The 21,170-nt window shown below is 40.5% G+C and overlaps 1 protein-coding gene across 14 annotated transcripts in view; it reads right to left on the bottom strand.

Annotated features, from left to right (window-relative positions):
* BTRC (beta-transducin repeat containing E3 ubiquitin protein ligase) overlaps positions 1–21,170 on the bottom strand; it is a 115,805-nt gene that overhangs the window by 6,893 nt on the left and 87,742 nt on the right. For all 14 annotated transcript variants that reach the window (XM_015633466.2, XM_015633460.2, XM_015633464.2 and 11 more), the window contains 7 exons: positions 16,366–16,597; positions 11,628–11,814; positions 7,939–8,035; positions 6,924–7,061; positions 6,327–6,445; positions 3,746–3,995; positions 2,973–3,091 (listed from right to left, as the gene is read on the bottom strand). In XM_015633466.2, coding sequence (XP_015488952.1) covers positions 2,973–3,091; positions 3,746–3,995; positions 6,327–6,445; positions 6,924–7,061; positions 7,939–8,035; positions 11,628–11,814; positions 16,366–16,597 — 1,142 coding nt within the window. The remainder of the gene's footprint in view (positions 1–2,972; positions 3,092–3,745; positions 3,996–6,326; positions 6,446–6,923; positions 7,062–7,938; positions 8,036–11,627; positions 11,815–16,365; positions 16,598–21,170) is intronic.

The raw sequence follows: 21,170 nt of genomic DNA on the forward strand, positions 1-21,170 counted from the left end.
GCTGCTGAGAGAGGTCAAGTCACTTTTGCTTGAGAGACAAAGAAAGAGATAAACCATCCCCACATATTTTATTCCTGAGGTTCCCCAGGTAATAATCCAGATTCAGCTGATGTGTGCCCAAGGCTGGTGGATAATGATTGCAGCTGTCTTGCCACAACAAGTTGTTCTCACTTTGGACAACAGAGGAATGAACAGAACGTTTTTGTCACTGTAGAACTGAGAAAGGGTATGTCTATGCACATGTTTGAAGCCAACAAGGAGCACAAAGCGATTCTTCAATCTGTGAAGTTGATCTATCAGGAACCTGTGAAGGGCCCAACAGTTTTCACTTGAGTACAGCACTCAAGTCAAGGTCAGAACAAGCAACTCCATGGCAAAGGTCAGCCAAAGGCACTCTGCCTGGTCAGAGAGCATTATGTCTCTCAAGGACTGTAAATACGACGGACAATGCCAAGAGATTAACTGGTGCAGAAAGGTTTGAAGAGCAATCTTGTGCCAGGAACTATTTTGCCATGTGTTTCCATTCCTTGCCATTGATCCTGAACCTGCCAGCAGCTCTGGGAGGCTGCATGACACTAACTCAGGCCTGTATTTTCAGGTCCCAGTCTGAGGATTCCTGAATCTGAACAGGATTACAAGAGGCAATCATGTTCCTTGCCACATGGCAAATGGGCTCTCATGTACAAAGGGGATAACTGCTAGTAAGAGTAGGGTCTCCTCGTAGATTTGGTGCCAAGGGTCCTTTTCAGATTTGGTAAGTCTCTCTAACTTCTACTTCTTTAAATATTCAAAGGAACAAACAGTAAAATAACTAAACTTAAGGCTTGAGAACTAACTAAAAAAAAGTCACTACAACATGTATGCAGTCAAACATACTACACTGATCCTTCCTGTAACTTTGGGAGACCTTCCAGAAGTAGAGGAAGGTCTGCAATTATCTCAGCCTTTAATTCAGTTGAGAGCAGATTGGGGAGATGTACAGAAGGCAGGTGAATCTGAATCCCCACCTCTTAGAGAGAATGCTGTTGTCTACACAGATTAGTATTAGATCCTTATGTGTGTACACACTAGGAATAAACACATGAAGACCAGCTACTCATTAAAAACTTAACCCAAGATGATCTAGTCTAACTTTATTTTCTTGCCCTAAATTCTCTGGTTCTTTTTTTCTACATCATGTTTGTCTGTTGCAAGTAAGAACTTTGGCCCTAGAAGCTAAGATACTGAAGTGACTGGATTAAACTTGATGGACTAGTTTCTGCTAGATGGAAATTAGCACAGTGATAGTGACGCCTATGTAGTTGTGTCCTCTTACAAAGGTGAAATTTCCTGCCTAAATCAAAACGTAAATAATTTTTCTATGTGGAGTCTCCCTACAGAAGTCTCAGCTACTTCACATGTCCTTAACGTTTGCAGTTGCAGAGCTAGAAATCACAAAGTCATCTGGAAAGAAGTTTCCCTGCAACTGAGGAATAATGGACTTTTAAGTTCTGTATCAGCCTCTACTGAAACCCAGCACACAACATCTGGTAGCAGATTAAAACCAAACCTACAAAGCAACAAGCCATCCACAAAGATGACTTAGGAACCTTTATCTTCGTCATTCTTCCACTGACTTGTGCCCTCTGCTAATGGCTGGGAGAAAACTGTCTTTTAGCACTGGGTAAATCTTTCACCTTGCTCACACTGCTGCTAAACTTGACTTCCATTAAGATTCACTGCCGACATTTGTGAAATTCTAGTATAATTTATCTGTCAAGTAGGGATTTTGTCCAATGCAAGCATAGAAGTAACTGTATTCCTGTTTAGCATTATCACTATCTTGACATTTATTTTTATTAGCACTGCATATTTTAGATCCCTCCCTAACTGCTGTAGTATTTAACTATTTCTTGCTCTACTTCTGAGGCCAAGTTTCATAGTACAACTGCAGAGGCTTATTTTTTCTATTTGAAATGCAGAAGTTCTTACTTAGTGGTGCTGCTCTTACACAATACCTGTAATACCTCTTCCCTTGATTAAGAGATGGAAGTTTTAGCTTTCCTGGTCATGCTCTCAGACAGCCCTGCACTAAAATCTGGAACAGGGACCTGGTGATGTCAACCAAAGGACCACTGTTTTCCACAGAATGCAGAGCAGGGAGAGGCAGCACGTTGCAAACCAAATCCACAGACAAACAATAGCATGGATCACTCTCACTGAGGAAAAATCATTACTGACATGAAGCGTTCCTTCTTACACTGTCCAGCTTTCAAGTTTTTATCAAAAGGCAGACAATTATTTTAAAAAATGTCAAAGGGAAAAGGGAGGCTGTTGTTACTCCCATTTCCATGACAGGGTCATTTTTCTTTATCACGTAAACTAATATACAAGCTTGTTCTGTACATCCTGGAATTAGTGGGACATCCCTCTACCAGCAGCTGCAGGATATAGGGAGAAATTCTGACTTGTGATACCAGAAAGAGTTAAATCTCAGACTGCAGCCAGGGCAGCTGGAGAAGTGCAAAAGGCAGCAAACTGAACTTCATGCTCTAAACCAGCTGTTCCAAACTTAACCAGGTGCCAAGTACCACAAGAAGAGTTTGGCGAGAGCCCAGGAGGATTTCTGCAGAGGATTAAATGCCTCTTACTGCAAATCTGACCCCTTTAACTAGACACATAGTCCAATTAAAATATCACAAGAGGACATTGTAGAAAGTGGTACTTGCCAGCTCTTTCATACACCAGAACTGTCAGAGCACTGCAACTTGTTGATTAGTATGGGACTCTTGAGATGTAGAGGATGAAAGACAACACAGTGAAACAGGCTTCTAATATCTCTTTCCAGTAGTTGCCAATGTTCTATACCAGAGAAAGCATATTTCAAAGTTGACAAGGGTACAGAGCACTCCCGTTGCCTAGCCTCTGCATGTCCCAGCGCAGCAGAGACAGCGTGCTCGCACAGAACCTGCGATGGGGAGTTGGTCTCTCACCTGATGGTATTATCTGAAGAGCCGCTCACTACTAGCCTGTCTCTGTACTGCAGACATGCAATGCCCCGTTTGTGGCCATTTAAGGTGCGCACAAATTCGCAGGTACTAGTGTTCCATACCTGTGACAGGAAGCGGGGAGGGAACCACACAGAGACAAAATTATTACGAAGAGACTAACAAAAGATGGTGTCTGTATGATATATAGATGAATCCAGAATGCTTGTAATGAAGATGCTATCATTAAGACTGGGAAAATCGCCCCTCTGATAACCTGTGATTATAGTCTGCAACCAATAGCAGCTTGGGTCACTGTACACTGAAGATTTTTGCCACACAGTATCAAATTAGCTTCCAGGTTTAGCATTCTTGAGCTATGATTTAATTTACACATGATATAGATTCTCCTGAGGTTTAATGCTGCAGACTGGGATCAAGCAGTAACACTGAAGTGTCTCCTATCCACTCACCTTCACTTTTGTCCCCATGCTGCCCTCTAACAACTGTTTAAATGACTGAACAGGTTATGGAAGTGGTCAAGTCGAAAAAGAACACAGAAAAAAATGTTCTTTTTCAACTGCATCTGTATCTGGAACTGACTTGCCACAAGCTCTGTAAATGAGTTGTACCAGCTTAACAGGGACAAGTGCAAATGAGCAGGAGGAACACTGATTCTAAAGGAAGATCCTGCCAGGGGCCATCTTCCCTGTCTGATCACTGTTCTTTGTTAATAAATACCCCAGTGCTGCAAATAAAAAGCCTCTGAAACAGCTCACCTTTATAGTTCTGTCACCTGATGCCGATACAATGTACTTGTCATCAAAGTCCACTACGTTGACGGCAGCTCGGTGCCCCACGAGCACCCTCCTCAGGGTGATGTCTGTTGGGGAGGCCATGTCCCACACGGCGATGGAGCGGTCCTTGGAACACGTCACCATCATGCCGTTGTTGAAGCGGAGGTGCAGCACGGCTTCGCAGTGGTGGATCAGTGTATTCAGCATCTCGCCTGCATTCACGTCCCACACTCTGCAAGGTTCAGATTTCAAACCAGAGAGAAGAGAGTTAAAAACCTGCATACTGAATTTTCTGCAGAGCAAGAGAGGGACAGGGAGGGGTAATTGACTCTCTAGCATTATTAGAGAAGCAAACACCACAAGTTATATCCACATCTATTAAATAGTTCATTAAAAATCGTATTAGATAAACCTGTTGATTATGTGTACATTGAGACAGTCCAGCAGCCAAAAACCCTGCAATGCAGTTAACACCATAAAAATAATGCACCCAGGAAAAAAAGCGTTCTTTAATTAAAGGAATTTAATGCTGAGGAAAGGTAGAAGACTGATGGCCTTAAAGACTGGTGTTTCCTGGTTGTGCCAGCCTATTACACACTTCATTTCCAGTCAGTGTGGAGAAGTAAGTTCCCTGACAAGCTTCATTTTTGACCTCTCTCACAGGACTATCAGCTCAAGTGGTAATTTATACAGAAGCAGGAAGACAAGACAATTCTTTTCAGACAAATACAAAATTACTTAATTGCCACAAGTTGCACCATGATTTGCACTTACCCTGTGGTGCATCTGGTACACAGCTACATTACAGGAATGTGCTGAATACCCAAATTAAGACATAGCATTTATGTCAATTTAATGTTATTGGAACCAACTGTTTCAACTGAAAGATAATTTAAGATGCAAGTTAGATGAAAGCTTCACACAGAACTTCTAGAACTTGAAATGAAGATTTTAAGCCTTAAAAATATTTATTTTGGGCTATTCTGTTGGCAGAAATGTCTTCTGCCCTCCATAAAGAGATTTCTTTTGGCACTATCACACCTGTATTCCAGATACACTATATGAAGCAGAAAATGGCTGTATCATCAGGCACATCAGACCCTGAAGAAGCTAAAACTTCCTGCTGTCAGTAAGGCAAGCAGTAAGAAAGATCTCAGAAAGACTTCTAATGTCTTATTTTCTAACTTATGGAAACTAAGTGCATCAACTTATAAACTCTAAATGGGAAAGAAAACCACATTCCAATTAGAAAACGCAAAGGAGAAAAAACTAAAGACCTGAGCCATTAACATACGAACAGTTTGCAGACAGGGCTGCCAAAGTGAACAGGAGCTGGAGACCCACTGACTTCTCTGGACAAGTGCATCCCTGAGATCTCAGAAGCATTAAGAGCCCATCTGTACTGTCTATTGGATGAAGCCTCTCTTCCTGAGGAGACCCAAGGATAAAAGTGATGCATCCTATGTGCCTCTGGGGTCTGCACAAACATTTATAGATACAGTGGGAGACAAAGTATTCCTGGGCAAGTAGCCAGTCTGCAATTTAGCCTGCCTGGCCTGATATGCAAAATGACAGTGCTTGTTACAGAAATCAGCCTCTCCTTTTGTGATCTGTTTAGCCCAGTGCAGCTCCCAAATCACCTCCAGGCAGCTGGCGTTGCTGAAATTCTGGATTGCTATGAATGACAGGACCCCAACACCTAGCAGAACTGCAAGACTGCATGCATCACATATCAGGAATTTGATTTAATAGTTATTAGCTTAACAGTAGTAGTCTACACAAGCAGAGGAGCTTGCAGCCACAGTAAAGCATGCTAATAGCTCCAGAAAAAGCCACCAATGCAGTTTTTTGCTGTCTAACTCCACTGCATTAGCATTGCTTGAACTCTGACAAGGAGGGAATATATAACAACATGGAGAAGTCAGACCTGCCCCTTCACATCCAAGTTCATACTGCAATTCATTAACTCATATGTACCTCTATTTACACTACAGGTCTTACACTCTCTGGTATCCTCTAATACGACTAATGCACTTCACAAATTCACAACATGCACCACAAGTGCTACCTTGAGGTGTCCAGCCTTTTACTGGAGACTTGAAGGATAGCAAGGTTAGAAATATTGAATGAAAAGAAACATCATGCTGAAATTTAATTTAAAGTCATAGGATATCTAGTCATACATATTTTGTTAAAATTAAATGACAATGGATGACTAAACCTTCAAACTTACTTTGAAAATTTCAACTCTTAAAATGTTATTCTCAAAAAGAATTTATAACATTCTCAGGGAGTGTCAAAACATGCAAAACCTTGATGAAATGCTAGATGGCCTTCCTAAGTCATCTTGACCTTGACTGGCCTTGGCTTAGATTCTCATTTCTCCTTGACAGCGATTTGCATGGACATCTGATAAACAAGGACAGCAGAATGCTGAACAAATTTGCTGAACTACTTCATGGAACTGCTTGAACAGTACGCGTTTAAGAAGAGATCATTTCAGCAACTTGCAAAGCTGAAATCTTAGGAGGCAAACAGAAAGGTCCAAATCATGAGCACACACCTGACTGTTGAGTCTGAAGATCCAGTAATGATCACCCGTTCATCATACTGGAGGCACAGGACAGAACCCGTGTGTCCCGTGAGAATTCGCTTGCATTCCAATGTATTCTTATCCCAGATCTAAGAAGCAAACATTCAAAACCAGACAGTTCAGTAAGGTTTTCATCTTTCAGCACATACCGGTTTGACTAGACTGATTTTCACTACAGCCCATCTTCCATAGTGCACTTAGAACACCTTTAGTGGCATCTGCAGAGTCTTCTACAAGCTCTTTGGTGCAATACATTGACATCTTTGATATTACCAGCTTTACTACGAATATTGGTTTTACCCTTCTTATTAGGGTACAGGGCCCAATAACTACATAGCCTGTAATTACTGCTGGACAGAAACTCTGCTGGTGCAGCCTGTCTGCAAACAGGGTCTCTCTAGCCAGATAAAAGAGGCATAGCTGCTGTGCAGGTGGGAGATGGGGGAAGGGGAAGGAGAAGGCTAGGTTACTAACAAGAGACTGGGTATGTGTCACTAAAATTAGGACACTATTATTTATGACATAGGCACTCCAAGTCATTAGTATGCCATGATGGAGCATTCTCACCTTAATAGTATTGTCTCTTAGGCCGCTTACTATCTTCTGATCATCATACTGTAAACAATAAACCCCTTTGCTTGTCTCACTTCGGCAGTGGATCCTCTGTAAACTGTGCCTTCCACACCGCCAGTTCGACTCTATTGTCTTGAGGAGAGACAGGAGACAAATGAGATGCAGGGAAAAAAAAGCATGGAACTATTTCCCTTTTTTTTTTTTGTTTGGTTGAGAAGGCAGCAGACACTTTTCTTTATGCTTTTTCCTGCAATCAGACCCATACAATGACATAACTGCTTTATAGAATACATGTAATAAAACCAATCAAACAGACAAATGCTTGGAAAACATATCATGGCAAAACTGGTCTGTGTTGTTGGGAATGGTGAGGAAGATGTAACCTAAAAGCCTTTTGTATCTCCAACCTTCAGTCCCCTGTGATGACCCAACAGCTAATTAACTGAAGATAGTCTCAGTTGAACTCTAAGTGTTTTTATAAACTTGTCCCAACAGTGCCTGAGCACTGCTTCTGCCATTAGGAAACAACCAGAACATGCCATTTTGCTCACACTGAATGCTAGGCAAACATGCTCAGCTGCTTCCTGTTTCCCTGAACCTTAGAACTGCAGACTTTTGAAATGCACTCTCTCCCTGCCTCAGTTCTTGATATCCTGTAACAGCCTATTAGGTCTCATTGCAGGAGGAGCAAAGTACTGTGGAACAGAAAAAAAAAAGATGTTACTGTGCTGCTGTGATATCTGATGTGCAAAGTGCAGAGACTCCACCTGCAAACAGCTCACTGAACAACCCAAGTCATCCTCTGTCTAAAGGAGTAGCAGAACCTTTTATAACTATCCCAGATATACAAACTCCAGACAAACAAAGACATGTCAGATTTAATAAAATATTACACTGCAGTGGAATATCCCCAGAATTTCAGCATCATGAATAAATCAGGAACATTTGAAGAAAACAAAACTGAAAAACCAACAGTGAAACACCACCACATTTGGCAGCTGTCTCTTACCTCTATGTCTTGTATAATTTTGGGGTAAAGTGCTCTGTAGAAGGAGTTGGGTGGTGCAGTTCCATCAGGAGGTTTATTTTTAAATAGATATTGCCCCCTGGAAGACAAAGAACATTTCCATTGAACACAAATCACGTTTCAGCATTTTGGAGAAAGGTCTTCCTGGCATTTTACAAATGGGTAACCACTGCTGACAGATTCATAGTCAAACTTAATTTACTAAGATGGGATGGTTCCTTGTTTGTTTGCCCTGCAACATGTCAGTGTCATATTTTAACACTGAAATACCCAAGAAAAATCTGTGTCTAGTAACTCAGGGAAGGGAAATAAATTCTCTGTTATGGACATGGGTCCATTCAGCTCAGTAAGGGCTGACAATGGTTCATGCCTGCAATACTCACACACATTATCAGAGGTCACCTTTAAAATACAGGTTGCAAAGAAAACAAAACAAGCCAAGGAACCCTCAAATCTACTACGCATTCAAGGCTAGCTTTTATCTGCATTAGCAGGAACAGTGTCAATTTGGCTACATGGACATTTTACTGCTACTACTCTGTTTTGGTAAGCAAACACCTCATCTGTGGTGCCTCCCTCATCTCAACACTGATTTGGAATACTCATATCCCAAGCTAGATTTTTGTTACCAAAAAAATCTGTGAACAGCAATCACTGCCTGCTGTGTAAAAAACTTTAATTCCTCATCCTGAAGTTAAGAAGCCACCAAACACGGTGTGGAAGCTAGTAAAGCCCACCATGGGCGTACTAACTGCTGCTCTGCCTGGCAACATGCCTCACAAAACGGAGAGAGGCACAAATGCCTCCGAGTGTAATCCTGGCATCAGAGACACAGAGTTTACACTGGGCCAGCTCTCCACTTCTCCCTCCCTTGCTCCATTACAGCATAATTAATTGTTCAATACTTCCTTGTGCATTTCCTTCCTGTCCTTTCCATTCAGTATACCTCAAAACTCATTTCAGAGACTGTACATTAGCTGCCCTGATGCACTTGAACTAGAGATACCACAACAGTGAACCAAAATCTTTTGGTTGTAACACAAAACTATAGGACTGGACAAACAAAATGACAAATGCTCAGGAAAAGAACTTTTGATACTTCTTTAAAATATTCTAAGTACAACTCAAGAGAAAGGTGCTTTCATGTTTGGACAGAAGAATTACCTGTTTCTTCAAATACGATGACCAGCAGACATGCATACGGGAACAAACACATGAGGATGGTACACATAGATGCAGACAAACCACTAACTAGACAGATGCCTATTAAATGTGATCCATCCAGGAAGTGCATTCATGAAAATTAATATTACTGGCCAAGGAAGACGAAAACCTCTTTGGAGATGCACAGAATACTTCAGAGACATCCTGGAAGACTTGGGGCAGGTATAGAAAAACCTTTGTACAAGCCTATGTGCCTAAAAGTCTTTTTATTCTTTCTAACTTTACTAGCTAAGGTAACACAAAGTCTAGTTGCTACCTGTAAGTTGTGCCCTGCTGCATGTAGAGTCAGTTGTTTACTGTTCAGCTGAAGGATTGCTTGGAATTTCCATGGCATCCCAGTAGTTGTTGTGCTGTGGCTCTGGGATAAAAGGAACTATTGTCTGAAGGTTTTGATGGCCAGCCAATTCAATCAGATGGACACAAGCGTGCCCAGATTTTGGGCTTCTGTTTTATATTTCTCTAAATCTGTGTAACCCTTACTGCTCCCCGACAATCTGCCAGTGAAGGCTGCCATGCTGCAGAATGGGGAGGGATTCTGTTGTAAAGCACAAGCTGCAAATGCTGAAATCAGGCAGCTTGTGCAAACTGAGGAGCTGTAAACAAATAACATCAGTCATCCATCATTCTGAACTGTCCAGTTAGTCACCTCCTTGTGCCATGCACAGAGCTAGCACTGATTACAAGCTATAACATTCTATATGGCAGAAATGCAATTGCACTGGGTATTTCTTGTCTTCATCTCTTATCCACAGAGCTCTATATGTTGATCAAAGAGATAACCAGAGGGCATAACTTGCTTGTGTCTAAGCAACCTCCAGCACATAGCACAAACCTGAAGAGGTGCAGTAACAGGGTGACTGTCCTTGAGATGAGAAGCAAAATTTTGCACCTGTCTTTTAGAAATGTCATGTGTCTGTATGACTAGTATTTGGAGCTAATGTTATTTCTGAAGTGTGGAGGGAGCAAACCCCAGTGATGCCTCAGCAGAAGATACTCAGCTGATTACACCATACTCCAAGAATGGAGCAGAGTAATTGGGAAGGGTCTAAACAGAGAAAACTGAAAATAGTTAGAGTACAAGACAACACACCATTATGGCTGGCTAGTGCAGCCAAAACATAGGAAACATGGTCATCTTCCAACACGGATAGGATTACTTCAGAAAGGAGAATGAGAAACTGTCCTGTTTATCTGTGCAGGTTAAATGTAACAAGTCAAAATGTAGCCTAGATATCAGGAAAACTTCTCAAACACTGAAGTTAGAAAGAGTTAAAAAGTGAAAATGTGGAATCCCTTTTTTAGACATTGCCTGGGAACTCTCCATCAGTAGAGGATTTTAAGAACAAAACCAAGATTGGGGATGAATTAAGAAAAACCTGTCCCTGCCTATGGGAAACATAAAGGACTAAATGACCTCTCAAGCTCCTCTTACGACATACCATGACCTCAACAGTAGGGAGGAAAATTGGCAGTCCTGGAGAGAATAAGGCACTAAAAGAAATGCCAAAGTTACCACGGCCACGCTTGTGTTTATTTTATACTCTTTAGAAACACTGCACTATTAGAGGCAGATCAAAGTACTATTTATTTTTAAAGAATGTCTCATAATCCTGATTTACTTGCCTTTACTTCCTGAGACAAACAGTATAACAAAATTAACCATAAACCAGGGGTCTTTGTTTGCAACTCTGTATCTTTTTCTTTTTAATAGCAACCAAAATGCCTGAGCTGTCACTTTTATCTTGTTTATGAAATATTCATACCCAGTTTCCCTTATGCCAACATCCTAGGGACACCCTTGGAAAAGAAAATTATGTATTAAAGGGTGCACCCCTGAGAGAGAAAGTTCTAATGAAATGTTAGCAAGCAGCTTCAAACTTGAGTGAGACCTACATTGCAGTAAGGCTATTCCAGATGATTATTAACTAATCTATCTGCATTTCTAAAGTCCCCTATTCTCTGTGGTACCTACCCTCAGCTTCCAGTTTGAAAATTAAACAGATATCTAATAGTGAAAATCTGCTGAGGAAAACAAACAGACCTATCAGGAAAGAACTAATTCATAGCCCATGCTCCCCCACTGCCACTCCTGAAAAAGCTCTTCTGCTCTAAACTGCTGACCGGTTTAGGGTTCTCACGAGGCATACACTGCTTCTTAATTTGCACTGAATGACAGCTGGGTGTAAAAATCTCAGTCCATATATCTCCCTTGTCATAGTGGGGTAAGAGCATGGCCAGATGAGGAAGTTGAGGAAAATCCCCCACACTGCCACATAGCCAAATGATGCCCTAACTACCCAAACCCTGATTTTTGGTGTAAGCAACTGTCAGGTTTGGAACCAACATGACATTTCAGTGCTGAATAACCCTCTCCAAATATGGCTTGAAACACATAACCCCTATTGTCCTGAATGGGGGCAAAAGAGGTAAAGATTCAGTTTCCTTACCATCCTCTCCTCTCTGACAAACCCCTCCACAGGGAATCTGTTCTGACCATTCTCTCAATGAGCTTCTTCCATAGCATCCCGTCAGATGTCACCCGGTACCACTCCTTGCACACCAGCTCAGCAGCACACAAAGATTTGGCATCCAGGTATGACAGAATGTTCTCAGCAATGTGATCCAATCCCCGAGCTGGGGGAGAACAACAACAACAGAAAAAACATTATTTGCTGGACAGACACAGAGTTTAAAACAACTCCCCCTGCTAGTACAATGATACACTCTCCTTCCATCTCCTCTTCCGCATGCAGAGCAGGACCAAATGCACAGAAGAGCATTTGAGGCTAAGTTCAGGAGTGAGCAGTCTTCTCCAACTTCCTCTGGATATAGCACAACAAGTCATTAAAAATAATAAAGAATCCAAGAAGTCATTCCAATCTATTTCGATGGGTTTTAGCACTAGGGGGATATTCTATGGATGGCATTTCCAACTCAGCAATGCAGCCCCCAAAATCTCTCTATATTAGGACCATTTCTCATCTCACTGCTACAGCTGTTCTCATGTTGAAATGGCTCAAAAGCTGTTTTTGCTAAAGCAGTAGCTTTTAAATGTAATGAAGAAAAAAATATATATTCCCAATGTGTGCCCTGAAGGGTAGTGGTACCTTTAGACAGGGGGGAGGGAAGGATATGCAGATGCACAGGGACGTTAAGAGGGAAGGAGAGGCTGTGGAGGACAAAGTGAAGCAGGTTTGCTAGTTTCATTTATTTTAGTGGGTGAAGGAAAAATAGGCACCAAAATAATAAAATTCGCAAATATTTCCCAATGTGAATACCAGGACTGACTTTACTTCAATGTGACTGGAGTGAAATGTAAAGCAACTGCCTGGTTAGCACCAAGCAGCTCAATGTAAGGTCTACATAGGGAAGGTTATGCTATGTTTCTTAACTGGATGGATGAAGTCAATAAAAATGTGTCCATACCGACTCAAATTTAATCACAATCAAGACTTCAGGAAAACAAGATGCCTTTAAAATGTGAAGTTGTGCAAATACAGCTTCTCTTGAAGGCTGTTTACTTCACAAATGAGACACACCACCAAGAGATTATCTCAGTTCACAGGTTAAATTTCATAAGCTTTGTGAAAGTTTAGACCACATCATCCCTCAGGCATAATGTTCAGTCCAGCCAAAAATGAAGCATGGCAGATTGGTATTACATGAATCTTCCCTCTTGTTCGCATTTGGAACAAAGTTAAATACTTGTTTTCTTGCTTTTAAAACAGTCTCAAAGACCAGGCTCTGCTTGTAAGAGGGAAAGAAAAGGCAATAAATACATTTTTACAGTCACAAGTCTGGACTTCTGAAAACCTAAACTAGGCACAACCAGCTGATTTTGATCAGAGTTCATGATACACAAATGGCCCAACCTTTATTTCCTTAACGAAAAGAACTCAAAAGTATCTCCCACTGCATTAAAATGAGACAATTCAGCATGCCTCCTCCTGCTGCTTTCAAATATACTAAACTTAGAATACACTTTGGGTGAGACATTCTGCTCAGCATTTTATGCTTCAATCTTTATGTAGAAAAAGCATGTGAATGATAACAGGAACAACCAGAGAGTAGAGAAAGAAGTCTGACATTTCTTATCTTTAGAGATACAAAATTAGATGTCAACCTGCAAAATAAAAGCATCATCAGACTTTATTATATATTTAATCTGAAAAGACATGTACAACCACTATTAAAAAAAAAAAAAGGTGTAAATTTAGATTGATCCCTCAGCAAATTGCAGAAAGAGGGAGACAATGGTTAAGTGAATGTGAACTGGAATTTTCAGGAATTCCACAACTGGCAGGGTAGACATGGACATCCTGTTGCCCTGTTCCTGAAGCTTTGTGTGGAAATGGCAGATTTCCCAGACTGTGTTGCTTCCAACAGGCTTACAGACATTTATACACCCACCAGGACACTTAAAAATGCCTGCCTCCATAACATCCTTACAGGTGGCTTTAAGTCAGCAGTGTCACAGAATTAATTAATTCTATCTATGGAGAACAACTGGTGGCTTTAGGAAGCAGGGCTACACTGCAACACCTGGGCATAGCAAACCTCACCCACGTGCCCTTTCTATTTCATCAGCAGTTGCACTTTAGATCTTGGCTGCAATGAGGTGCTGTAATTACTGCCACATCCTTAAGTCATCCTTTGCCATTGATACTAGACCCTGTGCAGTGAAAGAATACTAATGTTTTGGCCTTTCTTCCTCACATTTATGATAAGTGGATGGGCAGAGCTATTTTGGCCTGGTTGCAAACTCAGTTTTATTATTTTGTTTCTCAGGAACAGCACAACTCACTGAGGTATGTATCTAACAAAGCACTGCTTCCTTAAAAAAGGGAAAACTCTGCTCACAGAAGAGCTAAATGGATGTGAAACATGATTAGCCCTTCAGCCCTCCGAACCAACAAGAATGTCTCAGTTATTTCACACATGAAATCCTTATCAAAATGACTTTCCTCATAAAAAATGTTAAACAGCTTGAAAATGCTAAGCAGAAGCCTTATTTTTCAGAAACTGAACAAACTTTGCAAGTACACAGTTAAGCTGTATTTTACAAACAACCTTAATTCTGTTCAAAGCACCGGGAAAATAATCTCAGCCAACTTTATATTGGTAAAACATGCCCAAGATCTAAAACTACCTTTAATTCTGGTCATTCTTTGGGACCATGCTAGGAGGACAGAGATAAGATGCCTCATGATTTTGAAGTAGCTTTATTGTTTTATTCACTCAAGGGGGAGAGCAGGAGAGAGAATGAAGTAGTAAAAATGAAATCAGAGTACTGAACACTTGAGAATTTCAGAAAGCTAAAAAATACTTACAGATTTTAGGGGTTTTTTTCATTATATGACTTACTTTAGAATTTTAGGCTCACCACTCTTTTCTAGGCTGTTTCTTACCCTCCTCCCTTTCCATTTCCCTCATTAGAACCTGCTTATACTCAGGACATCCTGCACAGACTGCAGAGTCTGTGCCAGTGTAATTCCTTGACATTAATTTTCTCCCTTAGAGCTATATTCACTAGGACATTTGCACCTTGCAAATATGCAAATTGATGCACATACATTATTTATACACACATTTCCCCCAACTATTAAAATACTCACATATTAGCTGCTTGATTCCTATTTATTCTGCATTCTGATAGAGTAAAATCAGCTGCTTCCTGGGCAACTGTGAATAGACCAGTAACAAATACGGTATAGCTAGGAAATTTGGAATGCTTCTAGAAGTATTTACAGCACCTGCCCAAAATTCTCAGAAAAAGCCCTGTAGGAAGAAATTAACCAAGTGCAGTGAGATGTGTTGATTTCATGGGGTGCTTTCATGGGGTTCTGTGGAGAAAGACCTGGAAAGATTGTGTATGCAACTACATGTATACTTCAAAAGTGAGGAAACCAATGCAGTTTCCAAACATTTCCTATTTTTCTGAAACAGAGCAGCTCCACAAGTTATAATGCTGCTCTAAGTACATGAGATTATTGCCATTGGACTACTAAAAACCAACATAAAGCAGGTACTTAGCATAACTAACATTTTTTTTTAATGCTAAAACAGCCATTAGATTACTGGGCACAATAAGCTTAAAATCCAATGAGTCTACCTATTTAACTTCCTAGCAAAACTCCTGCAGTGCCTTTATGCTTTATACAATTCACAGTTAAAAGATACTTTTTTCTGTCTTTTAGGGCTAGAATTTGTATTTCATGTTGAGAATTCCCTTCTGAAGAACGATCAAACTGCCTGAAGTTCAGCATTTCTCCAAAGGTATTCACAGAATAAGGTTTTGGCAAGAAACATCTTCTTTAACTGTCTGTTTAGAGACAACACCTCTGTACCACTTCTCACTCAGGTCCCTCACAAACTAAGGACTTATGGCATGGGAATGCTCATCTACTAACTATCTATCTATTTATCTATCTACCAAGGTATGATCTAATGGTCTGAAAAAATATGAGCAAAAGAGCCAGGAATTTTTTCTGCTTGGTTCTGAAACTCTATTACTGTATATATCTGATCTCCCACCACCTTAGTTTTCCCATGTATAAGACAGGGCTGATATAAAACTGCATGTTTATACACACTACTTTATGTGTGCATTCAATGAAATCTGCCCAATGCCACATCTGAGAATAGCTGGGATAATATTTTCAATGGAAGGCACTAAAAAGGTGTAAAAACCAGAACACTTCCATCTTTTGCTCTTATGCCCTCCATTTTCTATTAGCAATAAACACATAATCAAAGCAATGGCTTCAGGAAGTTATTTCAGTAGGAAAGAGAGACAAATATCTAAATAAGAAAAGGGAAAACCTCAGCTGAGCAACCAGAAAGAGTAGTAGTTTTAATTTAAAAAAATTTTGTTATTCATGCATCGTTGTGGGCATTAAGAGCACAAGTACCTGCCCTGTGGCTTGGGATAACTACCCTTACAACACACAGATTAGCTATCACTTACTCCTAGACAAACCATGACGGTGTTAGATCATGCCTTGACACACAGTAGGATCACAAATTAAAATATTACAACATTTCATACTGGTATAGAGCTTTTCATTCAAAAGCTATTATCTGTTCTGCAAACTGACTGTACAAGAGACCTCTCCAGCAGGGTAGGGCAGAACAGAATAGTTTTCTGAAAGACAGGGAGCAAGCTCCCTCTGCCTGCAAAAATACCTGGCAGTGCAGTGATGAAGTCCCGCTGTAACATGGGTTTGAGGTATGAGTTTATGTGTCCGTGCTGGTAGTGACACATCTGGGAGATGAGGTGCTCCACAAACTCCACCTGATCAGACTCGGACCACTGTTCAAAGTACTTGACGCAGAGCTCCTTCTCCTTCTCATAGCTTGCAGACAGTTTTCTTTGCTTGGGCACAATCATACTGGAAGTGCCATTGGCAAGTTTTGTCTGTAAACAGGAAGGACAGGAACAACCCAAGTAACACATGAGAAGAAACACAAGCAGTTGTACAATTTCTTATAGGAGGCAGACAATAGAAGGCAAAAAGCACTCTGACACACAAAAGCTGTCTGAGACCACATATCGCGGCCAGTGCCGCCAGCCCGAGTCCAGGACAATGCACTGCCTCGTGCCAGAGCTGCACACAAAGCACTCTGGTCAGATGGGAAACCTTCAGCAGCAGTTTAACATAAACACAACTTTATTTAATATGTAGACAGTAAAATGCATTTGGATTCCTAATGTACATATAACATTTACTTCAATGCACCAACAGCAAACTGCATTTGTACTCTGTAGCATGAACTACTTTGCTTTTTTCTTCTAAAGAATGGATTGCTGCTAAAATTCATAGGGAATGCATGAAATGGATGAAAAAAAATTGAATTATACCTTGAGAGCAAAGCCAGCTAAAATACACCCTGACATTTGGTAAATACTTCTTTCACAGAATAAAATATTTTCAACTTTCTGAGCACTGTTAATATCTTGTCAGAAGGAGTCAGCTCAAAGAAGAGTTTCAGGGACAAAACAGAACACTGACATTTCAATTTACTACTTGATAGTAAGATATAAATTCTGCTTTCTAAATGATTTAACTGGAAGAAAAGTGCACATTTTGCATTGCAAGGGTATCCTTTGTCCAAATAAGATTAACCGTTTGCTGGGAAATTATTTTTTCTTATGCTGGTCAAATAGTTCCTATTTTCTGCTAAAAATGTGATTTTCTCTCTTTTATTGCAACAGTTTAACACCAGACAGCATTATAATAACAGTCAATATTATGACATCATTTTTATTGTCAAAATACACGCAGAGGTTCTTCATTAATTATCAAATAATTTACAGATATAAGAACACATAAAACACTGAGGTAGGGATGCTATATTTTTGTTTTATAATGATAATTCCAAGCATCAACCTTGACAGGGAACCTTATTAAATTTAAGAGAAAAAAAAATGAGTACCTAAATCTCTCTGCAAAGATATCTAATGAACTAAAAGAAATACAATGATTAATCAATTTTACAGGAAAAGGAAAAACAAGAAAAAAGCCCCTTTTCAGCAAGTGCCAAAACAGCAGGCTATTTAGAGACCACAAAATTTAGTTATCAATAGTAGATTTGGAATGCAGAAGTTTCTCATTTCTCAGGAGTAAATAACTCCTGAACTTCAATACCTCCCAATCCCAACAGTAATTCTGATTTTGGAACACCAAAATCTTGTAATTTTAAAATCTACAAAACTGATCACCATATAAATTTCATTTTCTTAGAGATAATGCACCTAAATATTCTTTTCAACATTTCTGAAGACCTGGACCTTCCTTTGGTAGAAAAAGATAGTAAACAGCTGTAATTTTTAACAAGCAGCTTCTTCTATTTCTGGATTATAGTTTGACTTAAGCTTCTTTGAGAACACAGAATAAGGTGATCACACCATCAGTGCCTGCAAATGTGTGGCTGTGGGTGGCTGTGTCCAGCAAGCTCATTCAAGACAAGGACACAAGGACAGCAAGTTACAATTTCATTCAATCCTCACGTGGACAGCACTGACTGCTGTGACTTGCAGTGACTGCAAGCAAGTTACAGAGCCAGTACTGGGCAGCAGGAACAAAAAACTCTCTCTTGGGCCAAGACAAATCACTAAATAAAGAGACTATGGGCATCAAGTCCTGTGTGTGAAAGACTGGACTTTTTCTAGCAAAGTCCAACAGTACTTAAGGGCCAGGCAAAAGGTGATTACCAGAGGAGTGGACTGAACATCTGTGTTAAGGGATTCTGGTAATTTTTGCCGCAGTTAAACTGCCTGCAAAACAGGCATCCCAGCAAAATGCCAGATTAGGACAGTGGGGAGATGTTGTAATCTACAAACTTGATCTCTTTTAATTTCTCATTTTGTTTGCTGTGCACCTTACGAAACAGCTTGTCTCTAAACAATATTTTTTTGAAAGCCTACACATCTGTCTTCTAATTTGAGAGACTGTGAAGTCTGCCTGATATGCTGAGGCTGAGCAGAGTATACAGCTGATGTTCAAAGGACACAAAGGTGCAGCTCCTTTCACAGGGTGGCACCACATTCTGGCCTTTCCTTGCCTTCTGAACACCCTTCTCCCAGCAGCCTTCAACTCCCCAGTTTCTTCTAAAACACTGGTTTGTGGTATCAAACAGAAGTTGTAACATTTGCAAATAAAAGTCATGGCTTATGTGTGTACAAATAGATGGTTTAGACGGGACAAAACATTTAATTCTGTCTGAACACAGGCTTCTTGGATAGGAATAATGAGTAAATTAAAGAATCCATTGACCAGCACTTTTAACAACTCTGGAAGCGAAACCCCAGATTTAAAAAGTGGTTCTGCTAAGAAAAGCATGTTGCAGTGTTTATGTCCAAATTAGGGGACATGAGAACACCATATTTTTTAGGTTCATACTTCAGCTGCATTGTTACAATGTCAGCTTGAGACCTGGTTTGCACCCTTACCTGCCCTGGTTTCCCACCAAAAGGAGTGAACATAAGCCCAAGAGGTGTGCTCAGCAGGTCCTATGGTTTGTGCAAGCAGGGGACCAAGAGAACAGGATATGCCATGAACACACCAGTTCTGCCGAATAGAGACAGGTAAACTGACAGGGTTCTCAAATCACTCCAACTATAGTTTAGAACAAAAGTCCCAGAATTAGAATTTAAAGATTCCTGAAAATCCACTGGCAGTTCAGTGAAAAAAACCTATTACAACAAAAAAAGCGGCAACAAAACAACATCATCAAGCGTCTGTATTATTGAATCATCTACAGCCTCCTCTGTCTCTTGACACAACAATCAGGCCTCACCTGAAAAAGAAAAACCTGTTCCACTTGCCATCCACACTGCTAGGGTAAATATCCACCCAAATGCACTGTATACAATCACATTTTTTATAAGCTTCACTTCCAAAAATGGCAAAGAAGAATAAGCACCGGTAGTTCATCATCTGGGAGGAAATTTGGGTATAACAGAGAAAACCACTAACTTGGAACAGATGAAGCTTCACCAACTCTTTTTCACAAAGCCCTGTAAGTGAGGGCTGAGAGGTGCCCCAGCTGGCTCTGGGCACCATGACTCATCTGCAGGAATGGCAGAGGTGTCCTCTGACAATGCTGAGCCTGAGCTCATAAGCTGTGCCAGGAAACCCAGGGGATTGAGTGCCTCAAGTTGGTACGAGCTCAGGGATCTACGTACTATGCTCCACTGCAGCCCGTAATTACAAGACCATTTCTCCAAATGGCTACATTTAACACAAAGCACATTTGTATGCCCAGTGAAGTAGAAGAGGACTAATATATGAAAGGACTTTAATCTAAATAATGGCTTGCAACTGTAGGAAGGTGCAATATTTCAACACAGATAAATAAAGACTGGATAAATCTACTGCTTTGCATATAAAACAAACCAGCTACGGTAAATTGCAGCTGTAAACCTATATATGACAACCAAAGTTACTTTTGGTTTCGTTCAGTGCAAAGGACCAAGGAGCCTCCTAAAGCACAGAAAAAAACCAAAACCAAGCAACTTCCCTGACTGTAGTACAGCAATAGTGTTTACCCACCAACACGAGTGGTCACAACTTTTATGTTTTTTTAAAAAATATTACATTGCTCTAGTCATTGCAGAGGACTTTGTTCAGGCACCTTTCACAGGACAGATGAATTCAGCTTTTGTGTTTCTCAATGCAAGAAGACATCTCTTCAAGTCACAGAGAAACTGTCTCCTAGAATATCTAGAATGGCTTAAATGATCCCAGCAAGATTTGGGACCTTCTGAATGTTCAAGAGATCTTCATGATGAAGCTCTAAAAATACTGAGAGCTTAGACCACCACTGAAAAATTCAGCTTCTCTGTAGATAAAAGGAAAGGTCTTCTCTTTCATGTTCTAGTACCAACAGGTCATTCTGGGCTTTTTCCCTCCTTCCTGGACTCACAGGGACTACAGGCTCTGACACAGACAAATGTCCTTTACTGCTTCTCTGCAATTGCAGCATTTCTCCTCCAATTGCTTGCACTGCCCGTTGTGGTTAAGTCACTGATCTAGACAGAACCACCTTAACAGGAATTTTGGATGGGTCTTAGTGAAGGGGAGGAAAAAAGAGGACATAATGTTTAATTATAAGAAATGATTGAAATAGGCACAGACATACCCCGGGTGCCTCTGCACTGCAGCAAGCTCTAAACTTGTTATCGTTAATGGTTTAAATTTCACTGTGCTAATCATTTCAGGACACAAGCCTTTCTTGATAATCTAATGAATTATTCCAACATCCTTCAGCAAAAAAAATCCTCCATGACAGCACTAATTACAAGACGTTTTCCCAGTGCTTATGTAAAATATGACAGAGCAGCAGCTTAGGGAATTGCAGAAAACTGCTTCTAATTTCCACTGAGAAACTGACAAACACCTCTCTTTCATCTCTCCCAGCTCTCAAGTAAGATTTAACTTTCTCATTTAGTTAATTACCGAGTGAGGATCATCATTTTCCCGGATCGG

Source organism: Parus major, chromosome 6, assembly GCF_001522545.3.
Source record: "Parus major isolate Abel chromosome 6, Parus_major1.1, whole genome shotgun sequence".
NCBI lineage: Eukaryota > Metazoa > Chordata > Aves > Passeriformes > Paridae > Parus > Parus major.